The sequence below is a fragment of the Oncorhynchus mykiss genome, chromosome 12, assembly GCF_057628025.1.
Source record: "Oncorhynchus mykiss isolate SJ-2025 chromosome 12, ASM5762802v1, whole genome shotgun sequence".
Lineage (NCBI taxonomy): Eukaryota > Metazoa > Chordata > Actinopteri > Salmoniformes > Salmonidae > Oncorhynchus > Oncorhynchus mykiss.
In genome coordinates, this window is record NC_143033.1 from 88,883,615 (window position 1) to 88,901,330 (window position 17,716).

The following is a 17,716-nucleotide window of genomic DNA, read 5'->3' on the forward strand; positions in this document are numbered from 1 at the left end:
TGGTATAAACAGACCACGAAGCTATGATGTAGCCTGCCAGCGAGTCAGCCAGTGTGCAATCATGGGGCAGGCACACTACCAACTGTGACACAAAGGCATAGACCTCTTGGCAGCGGCCGTAGTAACGTTAGTCTATGACACATATAGATAATGAGTGAGCGTAATGTTTACTGTTCATTTTTGTTTATTTCACTTTAGTTTATTTTCTACTTCACTTGCTTTGGCAATGTTAACATATGTTTCCCATGCCAATAAAGCCCATTGAATTGAAATGAGTGAGTTTCATACAGGAAGGTACAGGGGCTAAATACAGTCCAGGGAGGTTTCATACCCAAGATAATATTTTTTCCATGGAAATTAAATACAATTTTCTCCCTACTCAAGTCTATCTACTTAATATGATTTAGTAATGATCAGTGCCGCTCAGTCTGACTGACTGATATGTAGGCTGGATGATGGCCTATGATGTGTATGTTGGCAACGATTTCCTTTTTAATTCGGCACATTTGTTTTTACTTTTTAACTCTACATTTTTATGAAAGGGCTCGTTTCACGGTAAAGTCTGCACCTGTTTTATTCGGCGCGAGTGGCAAATAAAATGTGATGTGAATTTGGCATCATATACTGTAGGCCGATATTATGGTTTCTATTGCAAGTGTACTACCCAGTGACAACACACGAGGGCAGTATAGATGAGGGAGGAATGGTTTATGTGGATAACGTTATTCAGATGCCATGTGCACAGTTTCCAGTAACTGGGTGTGCCCAAGCCTGAGAAATAGTGTGCTGGTGACCAACATAAATATTACGAATGATAGTGGGCAAATACCCCAACCGACAAGGTGAATCATTTGTCGATGTGCCCATGAGCAAGGCACTTAACCGTAACTGCCCCATGGTCGCTCGCCACTGATAATGGCAGACCCTGGCCATGACCCCACTCTCCGAGGGTTTCTCAGGAAGAGAAGGATATGCAAAAAAACACATTTCCAATAACCACATGTGTAAAATACACACTTGTACATGACAAATATAAGCAGAAACCAAATGATTATAATAAAATGATGTTGTGTAAAGATCTGTTGGACTACTTTACGTGACTGGAACATTGTCCTCTATATCTAACCCAGTGTACAGTTTGCTGTAGAAGAAGTATCAGTTATGCAGCTGTTTCCTCTGTCCATCCAGCTCTGGTTTCTGTGTTGTAATTGAGTCTTATGACTGTCTCAAGACCAACCCAGGGGAACTGAGTCTGTGCTACACATTGAACTCTTACACCACATTTAGCAACACACAATGTCATCTGAATTTGGCCTGATACTGTGCTGGTATGTGGGTATGTGTGCATGAAACCACAGAACCATAGAATGATCATGGAAAACGTCTAATTCTCTGGAGGGTGTGTGTGTGCTACTGAATGGAGGATATGTTTTTGTAAACAGTAGCAATGCAGTCCAAAGTATGTTAAATGTGGGCTATCCTGACTTCAGTAGCAATGCAGTCCAAAGTATATTAAATGTGGGCTATCCTGACTTCAGTAGCAATGCAGTCCAAAGTATATTAAATGTGGGCTATCCTGACTTCAGTAGCAATGCAGTCCAAAGTATATTAAATGTGGGCTATCCTGACTTCAGTAGCAATGCAGTCCAAAGTATATTAAATGTGGGCTATCCTGACTTCAATAGCAATGCAGTCCAAAGTATATTAAATGTGGGCTATCCTGACTTCAGTAGAAATGCAGTCCAAAGTATGTTAAATGTGGGCTATCCTGACTTCAATAGCAATGCAGTCCAAAGTATATTAAATGTGGGCTATCCTGACTTCAATAGCAATGCAGTCCAAAGTATATTAAATGTGGGCTATCCTGACTTCAATAGCAATGCAGTCCAAAGTATATTATATGTGGGCTATCCTGACTTCAGTAGCAATGCAGTCCAAAGTATGTTAAATGTGGGCTATCCTGACTTCAGTAGCAATGCAGTCCAAAGTATGTTAAATGTGGGCTATCCTGACTTCAGTAGCAATGCAGTCCAAAGTATATTAAATGTGGGCTATCCTGACTTCAATAGCAATGCAGTCCAAAGTATGTTAAATGTGGGCTATCCTGACTTCAATAGCAATGCAGTCCAAAGTATATTAAATGTGGGCTATCCTGACTTCAATAGCAATGCAGTCCAAAGTATATTAAATGTGGGCTATCCTGACTTCAGTAGCAATGCAGTCCAAAGTATATTAAATGTGGGCTATCCTGACTTCAGTAGCAATGCAGTCCAAAGTATATTAAATGTGGGCTATCCTGACTTCAGTAGCAATGCAGTCCAAAGTATATTAAATGTGGGCTATCCTGACTTCAATAGCAATGCAGTCCAAAGTATATTAAATGTGGGCTATCCTGACTTCAGTAGCAATGCAGTCCAAAGTATATTAAATGTGGGCTATCCTGACTTCAGTAGCAATGCAGTCCAAAGTTTATTAAATGTGGGCTATCCTGACTTCAATAGCAATGCAGTCCAAAGTATATTAAATGTGGGCTATCCTGACTTCAATAGCAATGCAGTCCAAAGTATATTAAATGTGGGCTATCCTGACTTCAATAGCAATGCAGTCCAAAGTATATTAAATGTGGGCTATCCTCACTTCCCACAGCTGTGCATCGCCTCGTTATTCCCCACTAATTGTGTTCTATTACATCATCATCATGGCTCATGTAGGCTTCCCCCATGTTCCTAGAGAACAGGGACAGCTTAGCCTTGGCAGAATAACACTTCAAGAACAGCTCCTCGATTACAGATGATGAGATGCTGATCTATCGGCCTCCATCTCCAAATTCACAGAAAAGCCACATCCTGTGCCACAGCCTACTGTTGTTTGTCACTGCTTATCTTGGAGTTCCTTTTAGGTAACCACTGTGTCTTTGGTGTTACAGATAAGGATTAGATTTGACTGTATCTTAGGCTAGGTTGAGGAGTGATATTGCAATGAGGAGGAGTTGAAGACAAGGTTTCCAGTTCAGAGTATTGATTAACTAACTAAAAAAGCATAGCACAAAGACACTGGAGCATATTGGGGATAGTATCGAGATATGGAATAGATTTTAAGGCCGGTAGGTATGGTTGTGTGATACAAGTTGTGGTTTTTAGTCAGGTCACGCACAACAAAAGGAAATGCAAAATAATTGGGCCACCCCATAGTTGGGTTGGTTATTTCTAGCAACAAAATGGGCGTGTGCCCAATCATAGCCGCGATAAGTAATTTGGGGTGGGGGTGCTGCAATTTTTGGGCCAGTATATCGGTCCGCTAATACAGAACTAGTAAGGGCCCAGCGCACTACTTTTGTGAACAAAAACTAAATGTATTTGAGAGTTTACCAGCATTTGTATCTTGAGTCTGATAATTATCTGCACAAAACAGTTGATCTGAAAATAGTTGCTTGATGTAGTGAGCGCATACATTTTCATAGTGGCCCCCTGTGGGAATCAAACCCACAACCCTGGCATTGCAAGGGCCGTGCTCTACCAACTGAGGCACATTATCACATCACATAATCACAAACCCCTTGATTTCTCGATGTACTCAATTACTGTATTGTGCATTTTCTTCTTTGTGTTTATGGAAAGTCTACAGGTACAAACCTAGATGACCAGCCTAGGTACAATACAGTAATGTACATTTACATTAAGTGGTCTGTAAGGATGTTAAATTAATAATGCACAAAAAGTGGTTATTTGATCAAGAACAATATGTAATTTGATGTGGATGTTTTGTGTCTTTGCCCATAACTTTGCACCTTTTGATGTGAATGTTTGAGAACAGGGTTTAGCTCTTTCTGGACTCCATTAGAATGACATCACAGAGAAGAGGAAAAGACGGGGCAACAACTCTTACAATTCCAACTATTGAAACCTGCAAGATCCTGTTCTTAATTATAGAACTACCTTTCTTCAGCAAAGCAGAGATGCTGAAAAAAATGTTTTGCCCCCACTACAGACATCTATATCAGTCCGATAATACTAGTAAACGCCCAGTGCTGTCACGCCCTGACCGTGGAGATCCTTTTATTCTCTATGTTTGTTTGGTCAGGGTGTGACTCGGGTGGGAAACTCTATGTTCTGTGTTTCTATGTTTTGGCCGGGTATGGTTCTCAATCAGGGACAGCTGTCTATCGTTGTCTCTGATTGGGAATCATACTTAGGCAGCCTTTTTTCCTTTTGTATTTGTAGGAAGTTGTCTTTGTTAGTGGCCTGTATAGCCCTAGTAAGCTTCGCGGTCGGTTTTGTTGTTTCTTGTTTTGTTGGCGACATTTATAATAAAGAAAAATGTACGCTCACCACGCCGCACCTTGGTCCGGTCATTTCCACGAACTACGGCGATCGTGACAAGTGCACTACTTTTATGAAAAAAATATTAGATTTTTCAGGGGGTGCTGCAGCACCCTCAGCACCCCTACTTTCCATGGCTATGAGTGTAAATATGGGGCAAAACAGACAAGGTTGGATTAGATTGTTGACAACATGTAAACTATATTTAATCTCCAATGTTTATTGAAAACAAATACATTTGTACAATGAACAATTGCTGTCTCTCAAATACATTGTTACAGTTGTTAGCCAGCTAGCCATTTATTTGCCACATTAGCACAGACATGACATCAGTCAAAACTCAAAACAACATAAAACTAGCCTACGATTCCCCATATGGCAATTTCTTGTCATTATCACTAGTTATCTGGCCAATCAGAATCACAACAACTCATGGACTTCTGCCCCATTGAAGCTTGCACATCATTTATGTGACATTGTCTGTTAAATGGTCTATGTTGCCACAAACACTCAACTAATACTGAGGTAAAACAAGCTGCTTTATATACCAGAGGAAGGGAGAGGAATGGTGATTAGCAGTGAGTTCAAAGGTAAGTTCAGTTCGCTTGAACGTTTGCTACATTGTGGAGCAGTTTGCACGATGCCTACAGTGAAAAGCCTACAAGAGGAATATCCTCTGTGTGGACACGTTTTCATATTGTATTGGACTAAGATGAGAATAACTTTGGAGCAGCCAAATGCAGGCTGCTGTGAAACTCACTATTCAGGTAGATTGCAATTTTGGAATTTACATTTATTTATTTTTGTATTTGTAATTTGTTTTATCATTATTGTTATTGTGTATCATGGTTATTATTGTTAGCCTATTTATTAATCAAAATAAGTTATTTAAATATGCCAAATTTTGACATTTTCATTGGCTAAATTTAGTTGTATCTGTCTTTTTTATTGTGTGATCCTTATTTAGTTTAAGATAGATTATAAGTAGGCCTGTTGTAAAATAAATAACAGTAGGCTACTGCTGTCATGTGTTGGGTATGGTAGGCACTAGCGTTTTGGGGTAATTGCTGCAATATAGCCTGTTCAAAACATTTGTGGTGTCATGACTCTCCTGTGAGGATCTGAAGGATCAGGTTACAGTGGGTCCGCTCTACAGCTCCCTCTCTCTCCCACAGAGGTGGAGGGGGCCGCTTTATGGCGCTCGTAAAGTACTCTGCTTCTGGGCTCTGTAGTATCGAGATTGGAATGTCTGTGGAACACAGAGAGACACTTGGTCATCAAAAGGTTGAATAATTCAACAGTATTTCTGTATTCCAAGCAGTGGAGTGGTTGGAGTGGTCCGTGGACACTTAAGGACAGTCAAGTCTAGTTTAATTTGGTGACCTCATGAAGGATAGGAGACACATATTACTGTTTCTTTGTTTGTATACACTTCTCAATTATGGGGGATGCATCTGAATATTGTATAAAATAAATTATTGAGTATAGAAATACTTTTGGAAAGATAACAATGTGATCTTAGTCTTCTAAATGAGAATTGTTTTTCATAGTAACTTAGGATCAGTCAGTGGCCACGCCCCCATGAGCACAGACATTACATGGCGTCATGGAACGCCCCCTTTTCTACTAAGTATAAAACCCACTTCCGACAAAATTTACATTAGACCAGAAAACATGGAGCTGCCGCTACATGTTGAAATGGTTGGCAACTTTACCAAAGGACAAGGCCAGAGAACGTGGAGATCATCCCCATGCTGAAATGGTTATTAAGAAATCTACAAACTAAAGACCAATTATTCAGGCTGCAGCTGTTTAAATTCTTTAGTCTGGGGACAACAGGGACAACAAAGGCATACACTCATAAATATGTGAATTGCAATTTACTTTCAAATGAGTGGTTGTTCATGTTCAAAGTATAAGCATTCCCATGAGTGTAGTGTAGTCGACGTAGGTCCACTCTGAGTTTCCCGCTCTTGAGCTGGCCCCACCCCTTTCCTTTGTCTACCAAGCCATCAAATCGGCATAGCCCACTAGGGACTTTTCAGTGTATCATGTCAGTGTATATCAAACCATGTATAACTATTGTGTGTGTTTATGTATTTCTGTGATTGATTAGTTAGTTAGTAAATAAGTAATTAAACCAATTTGTATATCGCTGATTCATGATTTCAGATGCTAGGGTTTGTGCAGAGATCCAAGGGTTTGCGGCATTCGGGAATGAGACTGATGAGGTAATAATACATTAATAGAAGACTGTAATTGATAAGATAATAAAATATCTGTAGAGTTACATTTGAAATTGCAACTCTATAAACAAAATTTTCCCGTGGTGCCCCGACTTCCTAGTTAATTACTTGATTTGATAATATAACAGTCTTCACATTTAACGATAGCAAACGTTACGACAGTGGCTAAAACCAGTTTGCAAGTGTTCTGTTTCATTCTGTTGAGACATTTTCTTTGGCCAATTTAAGTTCTAACTGTAATTCTGTGTTTGCGGCAACATAATAGCGTACTCATATTTTCCCTATAAACAATGGCCTGACTTAGTTTTGATATTACCTTAATAAGTTTAGAAGCATTTCTGAAGGTTTGGTGTGGTGTGGCTATAATGAGGCTTTAGCTACTACAGGCCTATGATATGAAGGCAGTGGCTGGGCTCCAACTGTCTTTGACATTTGAACTTGAGGTCAGGAAGACGTTTAAGGCCTACCAGAGTTACTCCGATAATCTAACAATATAATGCTTATCTTTATACAAAATATTCTGATCGAAAATGAAGGAAGTAGCCTCCTTCTGTAGGTCTTTTATCTGTATATTAGACGCAGTAGCTGTCTGACATAAAGACATGCATGTTGGTGTTGCAGCATGGCCGCTGGCATCTCTCTCTCTATCTCTCGGGGTGAGTCCTAAGATTCTCTTCCTTTATATATATTTTATGCTATTATTTTTTTGTAATATCATACAGTAGACATCTAAGCCTATAGGCCTATGCATGCAATGCCCTGATGTATTTAGTGGTCGCAACTCTGACAGCTGAACCATGAGATGGACAATTATTGTTTTAAGAAAGTACAAAATAAAACAAAAAATAGGCTATAAAACCCTGGCACATACCCTGGCAAATATGTTCTGTAAGGCAGGCCGACACTGGAATAAGTTGCTGAATGATACTATGAGGGCTTTGCAAAGGGGCTTTGTTGCATTATTTGTGTGACAAAAACAAAATTCCCGGATTTTTTACCTATTCCCATGATTTTAAAATAAAGGTTCTGTTCTGGAACAGTATAGATCACGTTAGTTTGTAGTTCTGATTCTGTTCCTCAAAAAAAAAAATGGGTTATCGGTTCTGTTCCCTGAACTGGTTCCAACCGCTGGTTTGTACTGAACATCACGTTTCCCCAAAACGTTCTTGTAAGTTCTTGAACAGACTTTGAGGTATGTTTGCTCCCGTTTGGTGGGTGTGGCGAATTGTGGCTTGAAACTTGACAGCGTTCCCCAACCCCCAACCAAACCCCTCCCCATATTTCAACTGGTCGTTCAGTACAGCACCGTTTCCGTTCAATTGAACATTCCAGAACGTAAAAACGTACTGAACACAGCCCATATTTTCTGATAACTGTGGACTCACGGTGACATTGTCAAAATTATATATATGATCATTGTGTGTTGAGTAGGGAATATGAGTATTATTTGATACAATTTTTAGTACGTGTGTTCTGGGTTGATTATTTGTGTGTGCCCGCGTGCATGAGGTCAGTGTGTATGCAAGAGAGAGTGTCTTGTTGATTATTTATATGAGTGATGTGTAAACAGAGCCCATTGCTGAGATACGGCCTAATTAATCAGTCTAGTGCTCAGTCCACCTATATTCACATAAACAAACCAATGGTCCCACCTCTCTCTCCCTGCGTCCTACACACACGCCAGAGCATTCTCACACACACCTCACAGATGCCCCACCACCGCTGGCCAAAGTCACAGATAGACCACTTTACCCCCAACAAGCTAGTCCAGGAAATGTACTCTGTGTTGGGGAAATATCATGCCACCTTTTGACTAATAATAAGCATTTCTGCTTTATTGCTGATCTTAAAATGTGGTCCTGGGAAAGAGAGGCAGAGGCAGTCATAAGAGTCTGTTTCTTCTTTGATGGGGGCCTGCTTCCAAAATGCAATACTGTAAGACGATGTCAGCTTGTGACTACACTTTTTTCTTCCATATCGTCCTACATAAAACTTGATCAATGATTTAAAACCAATTTTCAACTAAAAGCTACAATTTAATTTCCCCTAGTCAAAAGCTACAAAAGTTTGTCTGGCACCAAATATTTTGCTGTCTCCCAGGCAACAAGAAAGTGATCTCTACTTGTGTCTCTGGTCTTGTGGTCATCTACATCCTTTCCTCTGACTCACCCAAATATATTGTTATTATAAATAGATCATAAATAAACTTGCATTAATTATCTTCTCACTCTCAATCACCTTCAACTATGGACGTTTTATTTTCGTCCTCTCTTGCGTGCTAAATAGTTTATATCGCTTTTTAAAACTTATCTGTGATTGGTCCGTTTTTTGAGCGCCTATACTCCTATTGGTTTATCATAGCGTCACTCACATTTGGCTAGTGCACTTGACCATATAAGCTCGCCTGCTTGGTTCTACTGCAGTCTGAAGCCAGCTAAGCATTCTTCAGCTGTGAACATTTGCGGTTTGTGCTGTCAAGATGAGTGTAAGTACATTTTATTTGACTGGTTTACAATGTCTGATATGTTAGTTAATTTGATTGTTATCTGAAAAGTAGCCTACATGCAGTTCAAGTTCATAACGGTTCATGTTGGCGCTTTAAAACAGCTGTTGGGAAAATAATTATCCGATTTTAATAGCCTATGTTCTGTAGCCCAATGTAATAGAGCAATGTCCTCTCTAACAATGCCCTTTTATAGTCAACCTTGTTGTCGATGCGTCTAAGAAGACTAATCAGACTTCTGGCACGGTAGATGGTAGACTGTCTTGTTCAGGCTAGGTTTTATGACATAGCACTTTTTATTTTTCTGCAGTGACTACAGATGAGAAGGGTGTCTCATTGCAATATCATTTAGTTATATCGTTTGCAAAAGTTAATTTTATTCTCTCAATGAATTATTTAAACTTTTTGAAACTACTACTGATAACAGAGGTTGTGGACATAGGGCCTGGTGGGGCAGGCATGTAGAAGACAGACAGACAGACAGCAGTGATATGTTTGTTTTGGGGATTAATAAGATCCATGTGTCTTCTAAATAGTTCCTTATACTCTTAATACCTTCCATGTGATCTTTAGATATGATGATCTAATCCGTATGTACTAGTAGGATTTGAATGGGTTGAACTATGGGGGTGCTTGGTACACCCTTAACAAATCAGGGAACCCATAAGCATAAGTATAGCCTATCAATGTCTGCACCCCCAGCAGTGTTGATAAGATCGACTTTGGTCCGGACCACTATTTTTAGGGTGTTTAATCTGAACCCATATGTATTTAGTTGTGTGGGTACAGTACAGTTGGCTGGGTGGGAGTTGTGTGGGTACAGTACAGTTGGCTGGGTGGGAGTTATATGGGTACAGTACAGTTGGCTGGGTGGGAGTTATATGGGTATAGTAGGCAGTGTGGGATAGACTGCCTCTGATCAGAGTATGATCATGAACAGCATCACTGTGGGTTCAACCTGGGCCACACCCTACTGTTCCTGGACATTACAATCCACATTTAGTCAATAATATTACTTACTCCCTCACTTTTAACAGGAACTCAATGTGCAGCATAGTGTCTTGGGCGTGACTAACAACGACTCTCCTTGGTCTTGTAATACAGTTAACTGTGTGTGTGTGTGTGTGTGTGTGAACACTCTCTGAGGTCTCTGGCTGTGTATAAAAGTAAAGGCTTTGTTTCACCGTGGCTGTTTTGTGGTTACCATGGTAATCATAGATGTGTTGCGAACAACAGGGTTAATTCTATTCAGATCTAAATTAATTCAAGTTATCGTAAACAGAAGTCAGAATAGATCGAGTAGCAGAGTGATGTTATATCCAGTGAGCCAGTATGATCTTCCCCAAGCGGAGCTATAGGATATACCTACAGTAAACGTCAGGTTAACAAGGGTTAGATTGGCTGTCATGTCCTGAGTTCAGTTGGTAGAGCATTGTGCTTGCAACTCCAATGTTGTTGGTTCGATTCCCACAGGGGACCAGTGTGAAAAATATGTACAGTTGCTCTGGATAAGAGCGTCTGCTATTTAATGACTATAATGTAAATGTCAGTCAGGTAAGCTTGATAGTAAGTAACGTATACAGCCAGGAGTTATCATGTGGATTTCCGAACTATGTATATCCATTCTACCCATTCTATTTCTGCATTGCGTGTACCCATTCCTGTGTCTCTCAAACAGTGTGGAGAGGTATGTCTCACACTGGGATGGGAACTGCAGTCTGAAGTAGCACTGGGCTGCATGTAGCCAAGTCCAGCTAGCGCCATAGATTTTGCACACAGTTTACATTAAGGGGGAGGACTAACACGGAAAGAATGAAATACTTCACTATCGCCCCCTCTCTCTTTCCTCCCCTCTCTCCCACTCTCTCTCTCTGAACTTTATACCACTTTCCCTATTTCTCATTTTTGTAACTTTTCTTTCTCTGTCGGTCTCTTCCACCCTCTACCCCTCCCTTTCTGCTCCTCTCTCTTTATTTCTCTCTCCTCTCTTTATTTCTCTCTCCTCTCTTTATTTCTCTCTCCTCTCTTTATTTCTCTCTCCTCTCTTTATCTCGCTCTACTCTCTTTATCTCTCTCTCCTCTCTTTATCTCTCTCTCCTCTATCTCTCCTCTACATTCTCTCGCTCTTTATTTCTCTCTCCTCTACATTCTCTCTCTCTCTCTCATTTCTCTCTCCTCTACATTCTCTCTCTTTCTCTCTTGTCAGAATGTAGTCTTCTAGTCTGTGCCACACTAATAGAGCTCTAATGTTATATTATCCTGTTGTTGTATTTCTGGATTGGATGTCAATGGGTTTGTGTCTGGCTCTGGACTGTTAAAGGCCTAATACTGTGTCCTACTGTGTATGTCTTGTAAGCAGTGATTTGGTACTTACTGTACGTTCAAAGTTACACGGAAAGCATTAAGTACACACTCCTATCCCCCAGTGACTTACAAGAAGTGCATTCAAGTAAGAAAGCTAAAACACATGTTCAGGGGTAAGGTGTGCCAGTTGTTCTTGTCCAATGCCCACTGTTATGCTGACAGAAACAAAACCGAAGTACAAATGTTGATGTCATTTCCCTTTGAGGTTCCTGTTTGATTAGCTGCTGTTGTCCAGGGTTATACAGTATCTTATCGACCTGGTTTCTAGCTCAACTGGTTAACTGTCTTCTGTCAGAGAAGGAACAGGGAGTTGCCAAGTGACAGAAATGGGTAACATTTACTACACACCACGGCCAATAGATGTCATATGGAAAGAAGGGCAACAATAAGAGGTCTATATGCAGCTCATTAAGAGGACTGTATATGTGCAGACAAACATCATCTAAACACCATTTCCCCTGACACATGTAAAGATCACTCAGTACTTTGATTCTGTGCCGTGCCCAACCTCCATTGGTCCCATGTTGGCTGCCCACCATAATATGGACCCTGCGGAAAATGTGACTTCACTTAAGCCTTACTGAGTGTAACCCAGCCTTCCTTCCCCCATCATTTATGGACAGATTTAGCCTCCCCCTCCAAATTCCAAATCACTGCATGGAAAATGGGAACGCTGTCCAGGACTGGGATTTATAAAAAATCGTTGGGCCGTTCCATAGATGGAAAAGCTTTAATTAGAGACAGATGTTGTATTTGTTAGACTGATGGGTCTAGGATAAAAGTACAGGAAAGGGTTTAGCAAAGTGTAGCCATACTCTATAGCTCTCTACACCAGAGCCACGTCCATCTACATTATACCCACTGAACACACACTGGTTGAATCAGCGTTGTTCCACATCATTTTAATATGGATTATACATTGAATTGACATCTGGGTACTTATTATAACAATGCTTTGATAGAACCATCTTTGTTTCAGAAGTTATAGGCCATAACTTATGGCCAATTACGTATTAACTATCAGCTAATTGCACCTTTAATGTTTTTCAATTGATGTATTTCTCTCTCTCGGTCTCTCCCTTCTCTCTCTCCCTACAGGGTGTTGTGGTAAAGAACATGTCCTTCAAGGTGGGCCAGACCCTGACCATCACAGGGATCCCCAACTCTGAGGCAACACAGTGAGTAGCTAACCACCATTCAGACACAATTCATTGTCACTCCACTTCTCAGTCAGCAGCCTAGAGACCTCCTAGAGAAACTAGTCACTGTTTCACGAGAATGATCCGTTCATATTCACAACATATATTATCAAACTACAATGAAAGTAGATAAGATAAGCTGTTTGTGTAATTATCAATCCATACCCTCTTGTCCTGTAGGTTAAAGGATGTTCCTTATCCCTTCTGTCTGTTTGCTCTCCTCTTCCTTTCCTGTAGTTTTGTCATCAACGTGGGCAACAGCGAGGATGACCTCGCCTTGCACATGAACCCTCGCTTCGACGCCCACGGAGACACCCGGGCCGTAGTGTGTAATTCCTACCATGGAGGCAAGTGGTGTGAGGAGCACAGAGAGGGAGGATTCCCCTTCAACCAGGGAGAGAAGTTTAAGGTGAGAAATTACACTGTGTGTGTTTCCAATTTAACCCATGCTGATGTGAATGTCCTCCTCGCTTCCCATATGTATAAGGGAGTTCTACTGGGGACCTCTGGTGGCAATAACTTGCAATTACTGCATCCTAAATACCTAAGCACCTCTTTGGATAAAAATGTGTAATTACTTCTCTGTCTCAGATAAATATCACCTTCACCAAGGAGCAGTTCCTAGTTTCTTTTCCCGACGGCTCTGAGATCCACTTCCCCAATCGCCAAGGAGACGAGAAGTATAAATACATGCACTTCGAGGGCGACGTCAGGATCCAGGGCGTCGAGATCAAGTAGACCAGTCGGAGTGGAGAAGAATCCTCCATTAGGCACTCAATTGGATCTTTAGCTTTCTTGTCTGGCTACTCATTGGCTTTCCAGAGGTCCACACACAAGCCTTATTCTGTTTTTTTTACTCACTCACCATAGTTTTAAGTTAGTTTTAATGCTGCCATTCCTAACCAATGGATGGAGCCACTAACAGTGAAACCTGCAAGTAAAATATACATTTTACAATAGCAGCACATTACAAGCTTGGAAGTGTTGAAATGGTTTTATTGAAGATAAATGCGTCTTTCATTAATGTGGAACAATCATTCCAGATCATTCCAGAAGTGGGTTAAGAAAAGTGCAAAGTATTTGTTCATTAAAATGATCTTTTTATGAACTATTTCAGATTGTTTCTTCCTTTGTGAAAATGTGATTTTTAATCAGCAGGTTCTCTTTTTGTACATGTCTGTGTAGCTATCAATGTCAGAGATCGTTTCTGCATAATGGCACTTTGGATAGGCTAGTATTCTTCAGTGACTTTATTACATGCATTACAAGATGTCAGGCTACAGATTCATTCATGCAGCCTAATTACTAATGAATTAAATCAGCGATGCAACTCCTGTGCAGTTGAAGTGGGAAGTTTACATACACCTGAGCCAAATACATTTAGTTAACTCAGTTTTTCACAATTCCAGAAAAAAAACCCTGTCTTAGGTCAGTTAGAATCACCACTTTATTTTAAGAATGTGAAATGTCAGGGAATTTTCTCCTGCAGGAGGGACTGGTGCATTTCACAAAATAGATGGCATCATGAGGTAGGACAATTATGTTGATATATTGAAGCAACATCAAGACATAAGTCAGGAAGTTAAAGCTTGGTCGCAAATGGGTCTTCAAAATGGACAATGACCCCAAGCATACTTCCAAAGTTGTGGCAAAATGGCTTAAGGACAACAAAGTCAATGTATTGGAGTGGCCATCACAAAGCCCTGACCTCAATCCCATAGAATATTTGCTGGCAGAACTGAAAAAGTGTGTGCGAGCAAGGAGGCCTACAAACCTGACTCAGTTACACCAGCTCTGTCAGGAGAAATGGGCCAAAATTCACCCAACTTATTGTGGGAAGCTTGTGGAAGGCTACCTGAAACGTTTGACCCAAGTTAAACATTTTAAAGGCAATGCTACCAAATACTAATAGAGTGTATGTAAACTTCTGACCCACTGGGAATGTGATGAAAGAAAAAAAACTGAAATAAATCCTCTCTACTATTATTCTGACGTTTCACATTCTTAAAATAAAGTGGTGATACTAACTGACCTAAGACAGGGAATGTTTACAAGGATTAAATGTCAGGAATTGTGAAAAACAGTTTACATGTATTTGGCTAAGGCATATGTAAACGTCCGACTTCAACTGTAGATACTTTTGTACCTGTTTCCTCCATTATCGTCACAAGATCCGTTGCTGTTGTTCTGGGATTGATTTGCACTTTTTGCACCAAAGTTCGTTCATCTCTAGGAGACAGAACGCATCTCCTTCCTGAGCGGTATGACGGCTGTGTGGTCCCATGGTGTTTATACTTGCGTACTGTTGTTTGTAAAGATGAACGTGGTACCTTGAGGCGTTTGGCAATTGCTCCCAGACTTGTGGAGGTCTACAATTATTTTTCTGAGGACTGATTTCTTTTGATTTTCCCATGATGTCAAGCAAAGAGGCACTGAGTTTGAAGGTAGGCCTTGAAATACATCCACAGGTACACCTCCAATTGACTCAAATTATGTCAATTAGCCTATCAGAAGCTTCTAAAGCCAAGACATTTCTGGAATTTTCCAAGCTGTTTAAAGGCACAGTCAATTTATGGAAATGTAAACTTCTGACCCACGGAATTGTGATACAGTAAATAAGTGAAATAATCTGTCTGTAAACAATTGTTGGAAATATTACATGTGTCATGCACAAAGTAGATGTCCTAACCGACTTGCCAAAACTATAGTTTGTTTAACAAGAAATGTGTGGAGTGGTTGAAAAACGAGTTTTAATGACTCAAACCTAAGTGTATGTAAACTTCCGACTTCAACTGTATATAGTAATTTGTAACTAATTGTCAAACCCATCCTGGTCCTCAATACACATTTACTGGTTAAACAGCCAGCTGTATGTGATTATGTGTTTGCAATATATGAAAATAGCCTTACGTTTGTGTAAATTACAAATACCCCTGACATGAATTGAACAAAGAGATAAAGACATGAACTTCAACCAACATTCTTGTTATGCTAATGTAAGCTTTTCCAAAGGATATGTAACTCAAAAGGATTTCCATCCCATTATTAACCCCTCCAACATAAAACTAAGAAATACTGGTCATAAAGTTACCAAATTATTATTACACCCACATGAGGGAGACATTGTGTAGATCTTACAATAAGCAGTTATTCACCCATAGTTAGTCAAATCAAATCAAATCAAATTTATTTATATAGCCCTTCGTACATCAGCTGATATCTCAAAGTGCTGTACAGAAACCCAGCCTAAAACCCCAAACAGCAAGCAATGCAGGTGTAGAAGCACGCTGGCTAGGAAAAACTCCCTAGAAAGGCCAAAACCTAGGAAGAAACCTAGAGAGGAACCAGGCTATGTGGGGTGCACAGTCCTCTTCTGGCTGTGCCGGGTGGAGATTATAACAGAACATGGCCAAGATGTTTAAATGTTCATAAATGACCAGCATGGTCGAATAATAATAAGGCAGAACAGTTGAAACTGGAGCAGCAGCACGGCCAGGTGGACTGGGGACAGCAAGGAGTCATCATGTCAGGTAGTCCTGGGGCATGGTCCTAGGGCTCAGGTCCTCCGAGAGAGAGAAAGAAAGAGAGAAGGAGAGAATTAGAGAACGCACACTTAGATTCACACAGGACACCGAATAGGACAGGAGAAGTACTCCAGATATAACAAACTGACCCTAGCCCCCCGACACAAACTACTGCAGCATAAATACTGGAGGTTGAGTTAGTGTTTGGTTTACCAGTTCTCAAGTCAACCTTTCCTCATTCAAGTGTTGTGTGAATTCTTTACAATAAAAGGCTGTTTTTCACCTGCAATTAGGCAGTGTTTAGGCCTCCCAGTTCTGTCCAAGTTAGACTCTGGCTCTCTCTCAAATGTTCTGATTTGGCCGCATTTCTTTCCCATCGATGGTCACTCTTGCACTGACAAAAAAAATCAGTTTCGAGCTGCAGCTGCCATCGGCCACAGTTTCTCCCGTGTCACTTTGACCACCGAGGCCAGAGCCTCTGTGAACCTCCATTGTTGCGTGATGAGGAACTCACAGTTCTTCGCTCGCCTACAGAGAAGATCCCGTGTAGATCTGTTGGTGAACCAGATGATGGTTGTCCTCGGTCTCTTGTCATGATTCCTGAGTCCCCAAACAATGAACGATGTCCACATTTTCCTGAAGTTTGGCTTTTGATTTGGGAATGACAGCTTCACAGATGTCAACAACTCCTCATTTGATGTCGTCACCCACCTGTTCTGGAATTCCATGGATCCTCAGGTTTCACCAGGCCTGGTATCTCTCCTCCTCATTCACCTTTTGCTCGAGTTCAGCCACCTTCTTTTCATTTTCCTGTCAGATAACTTCCGTTTTCCCTTTTGATAGTTTTCACTTCTCCAGAGATAAAGTCAACACATTTTTTTTTTGCATCAATTTTCATCGTATTTACCCCAACCATGTCCTCCAAGCCATTTGCCCTTTCATCTATCTTTGCTGTCAAAAGCATCACAACATTGCTTTGTGTCTCAAGAAGTGACACACGCTCTTGTCCTCTCATCTTTTTCCCCTGGGGTTGGACTGGAGTGTTGGGGTATTGGGGACTGGATGGGTGCAACTTGTCAGCATTGTTGTCCGTGCACACCAAATGTTCATCACCCACAGCAGTATTTCCCCCCACAGAGGAGTACCTAAAACCATACCATATTTTGCTGTAAATTGTCCATCTGATGATTTCTCAATATGTTTTCTTTTGGTTCTGATCGTGGAAGTTTCCATGTAGACAAGCTATTTTTTGAGCTAGCTAGTGTTGTCGCTAACTTAATCGTTTTAGAGGTGAATAACTTGCAGAAAGTATTCAATTACTTTGACAAACAAGCAAAACCATATTCACACAGCGTTTTATGACCTTAGAAATGACCAAATTGTTATATTTGGGTGAGGAAATCATATAATTCCTTCAGCTACCAAAACAATACATCTGCACTGACCGCCATCTTGCGCGGTCACGGTCATGTTTGTGCAAGCAGGCTAAGTAGCACTTGGTATCAACAGCCAATCCAGTAGGGTCCTGGAAACTATGATGAGCTTTGATTGGTCAATAGCA

General features: G+C 40.7%; 2 protein-coding genes across 2 annotated transcripts in view; one reads left to right on the top strand and one right to left on the bottom strand.

The window, feature by feature from the left end:
* The first annotated feature begins 8,915 nt into the window (after window positions 1-8,915).
* On the top strand, window positions 8,916-13,742 carry LOC149979423 (beta-galactoside-binding lectin-like). The gene is made up of 4 exons (XM_090193957.1): window positions 8,916-9,050; window positions 12,531-12,610; window positions 12,869-13,040; window positions 13,223-13,742. The coding sequence occupies exons 1-4, from the start codon at window positions 9,045-9,047 to the stop codon at window positions 13,367-13,369; spliced, it is 405 nt and encodes a 134-aa protein (XP_090050083.1). The 5' UTR covers window positions 8,916-9,044; the 3' UTR covers window positions 13,370-13,742.
* Window positions 13,743-16,059: 2,317 nt separating this feature from the next.
* Window positions 16,060-17,716, bottom strand: part of LOC110511897 (luc7-like protein 3) — a 383,846-nt gene continuing 382,189 nt past the window's right edge. Inside the window, exon 8 of the mRNA XM_090193956.1 lies at window positions 16,060-16,194. Coding sequence (XP_090050082.1) covers window positions 16,188-16,194 — 7 coding nt within the window. The 3' untranslated portion in view covers window positions 16,060-16,187. The remainder of the gene's footprint in view (window positions 16,195-17,716) is intronic.

What these genes read in the sequence shown, in the direction of transcription:
- LOC149979423 (XM_090193957.1), top strand. An exon ending in CCCAACTCTGAGGCAACACA is followed by an intron (nt 12,611 to 12,868) that starts GTGAGTAGCTAA and finishes CCTTTCCTGTAG; the next exon opens with TTTTGTCATCAACGTGGGCA. An exon ending in ACCAGGGAGAGAAGTTTAAG is followed by an intron (nt 13,041 to 13,222) that starts GTGAGAAATTAC and finishes TCTCTGTCTCAG; the next exon opens with ATAAATATCACCTTCACCAA.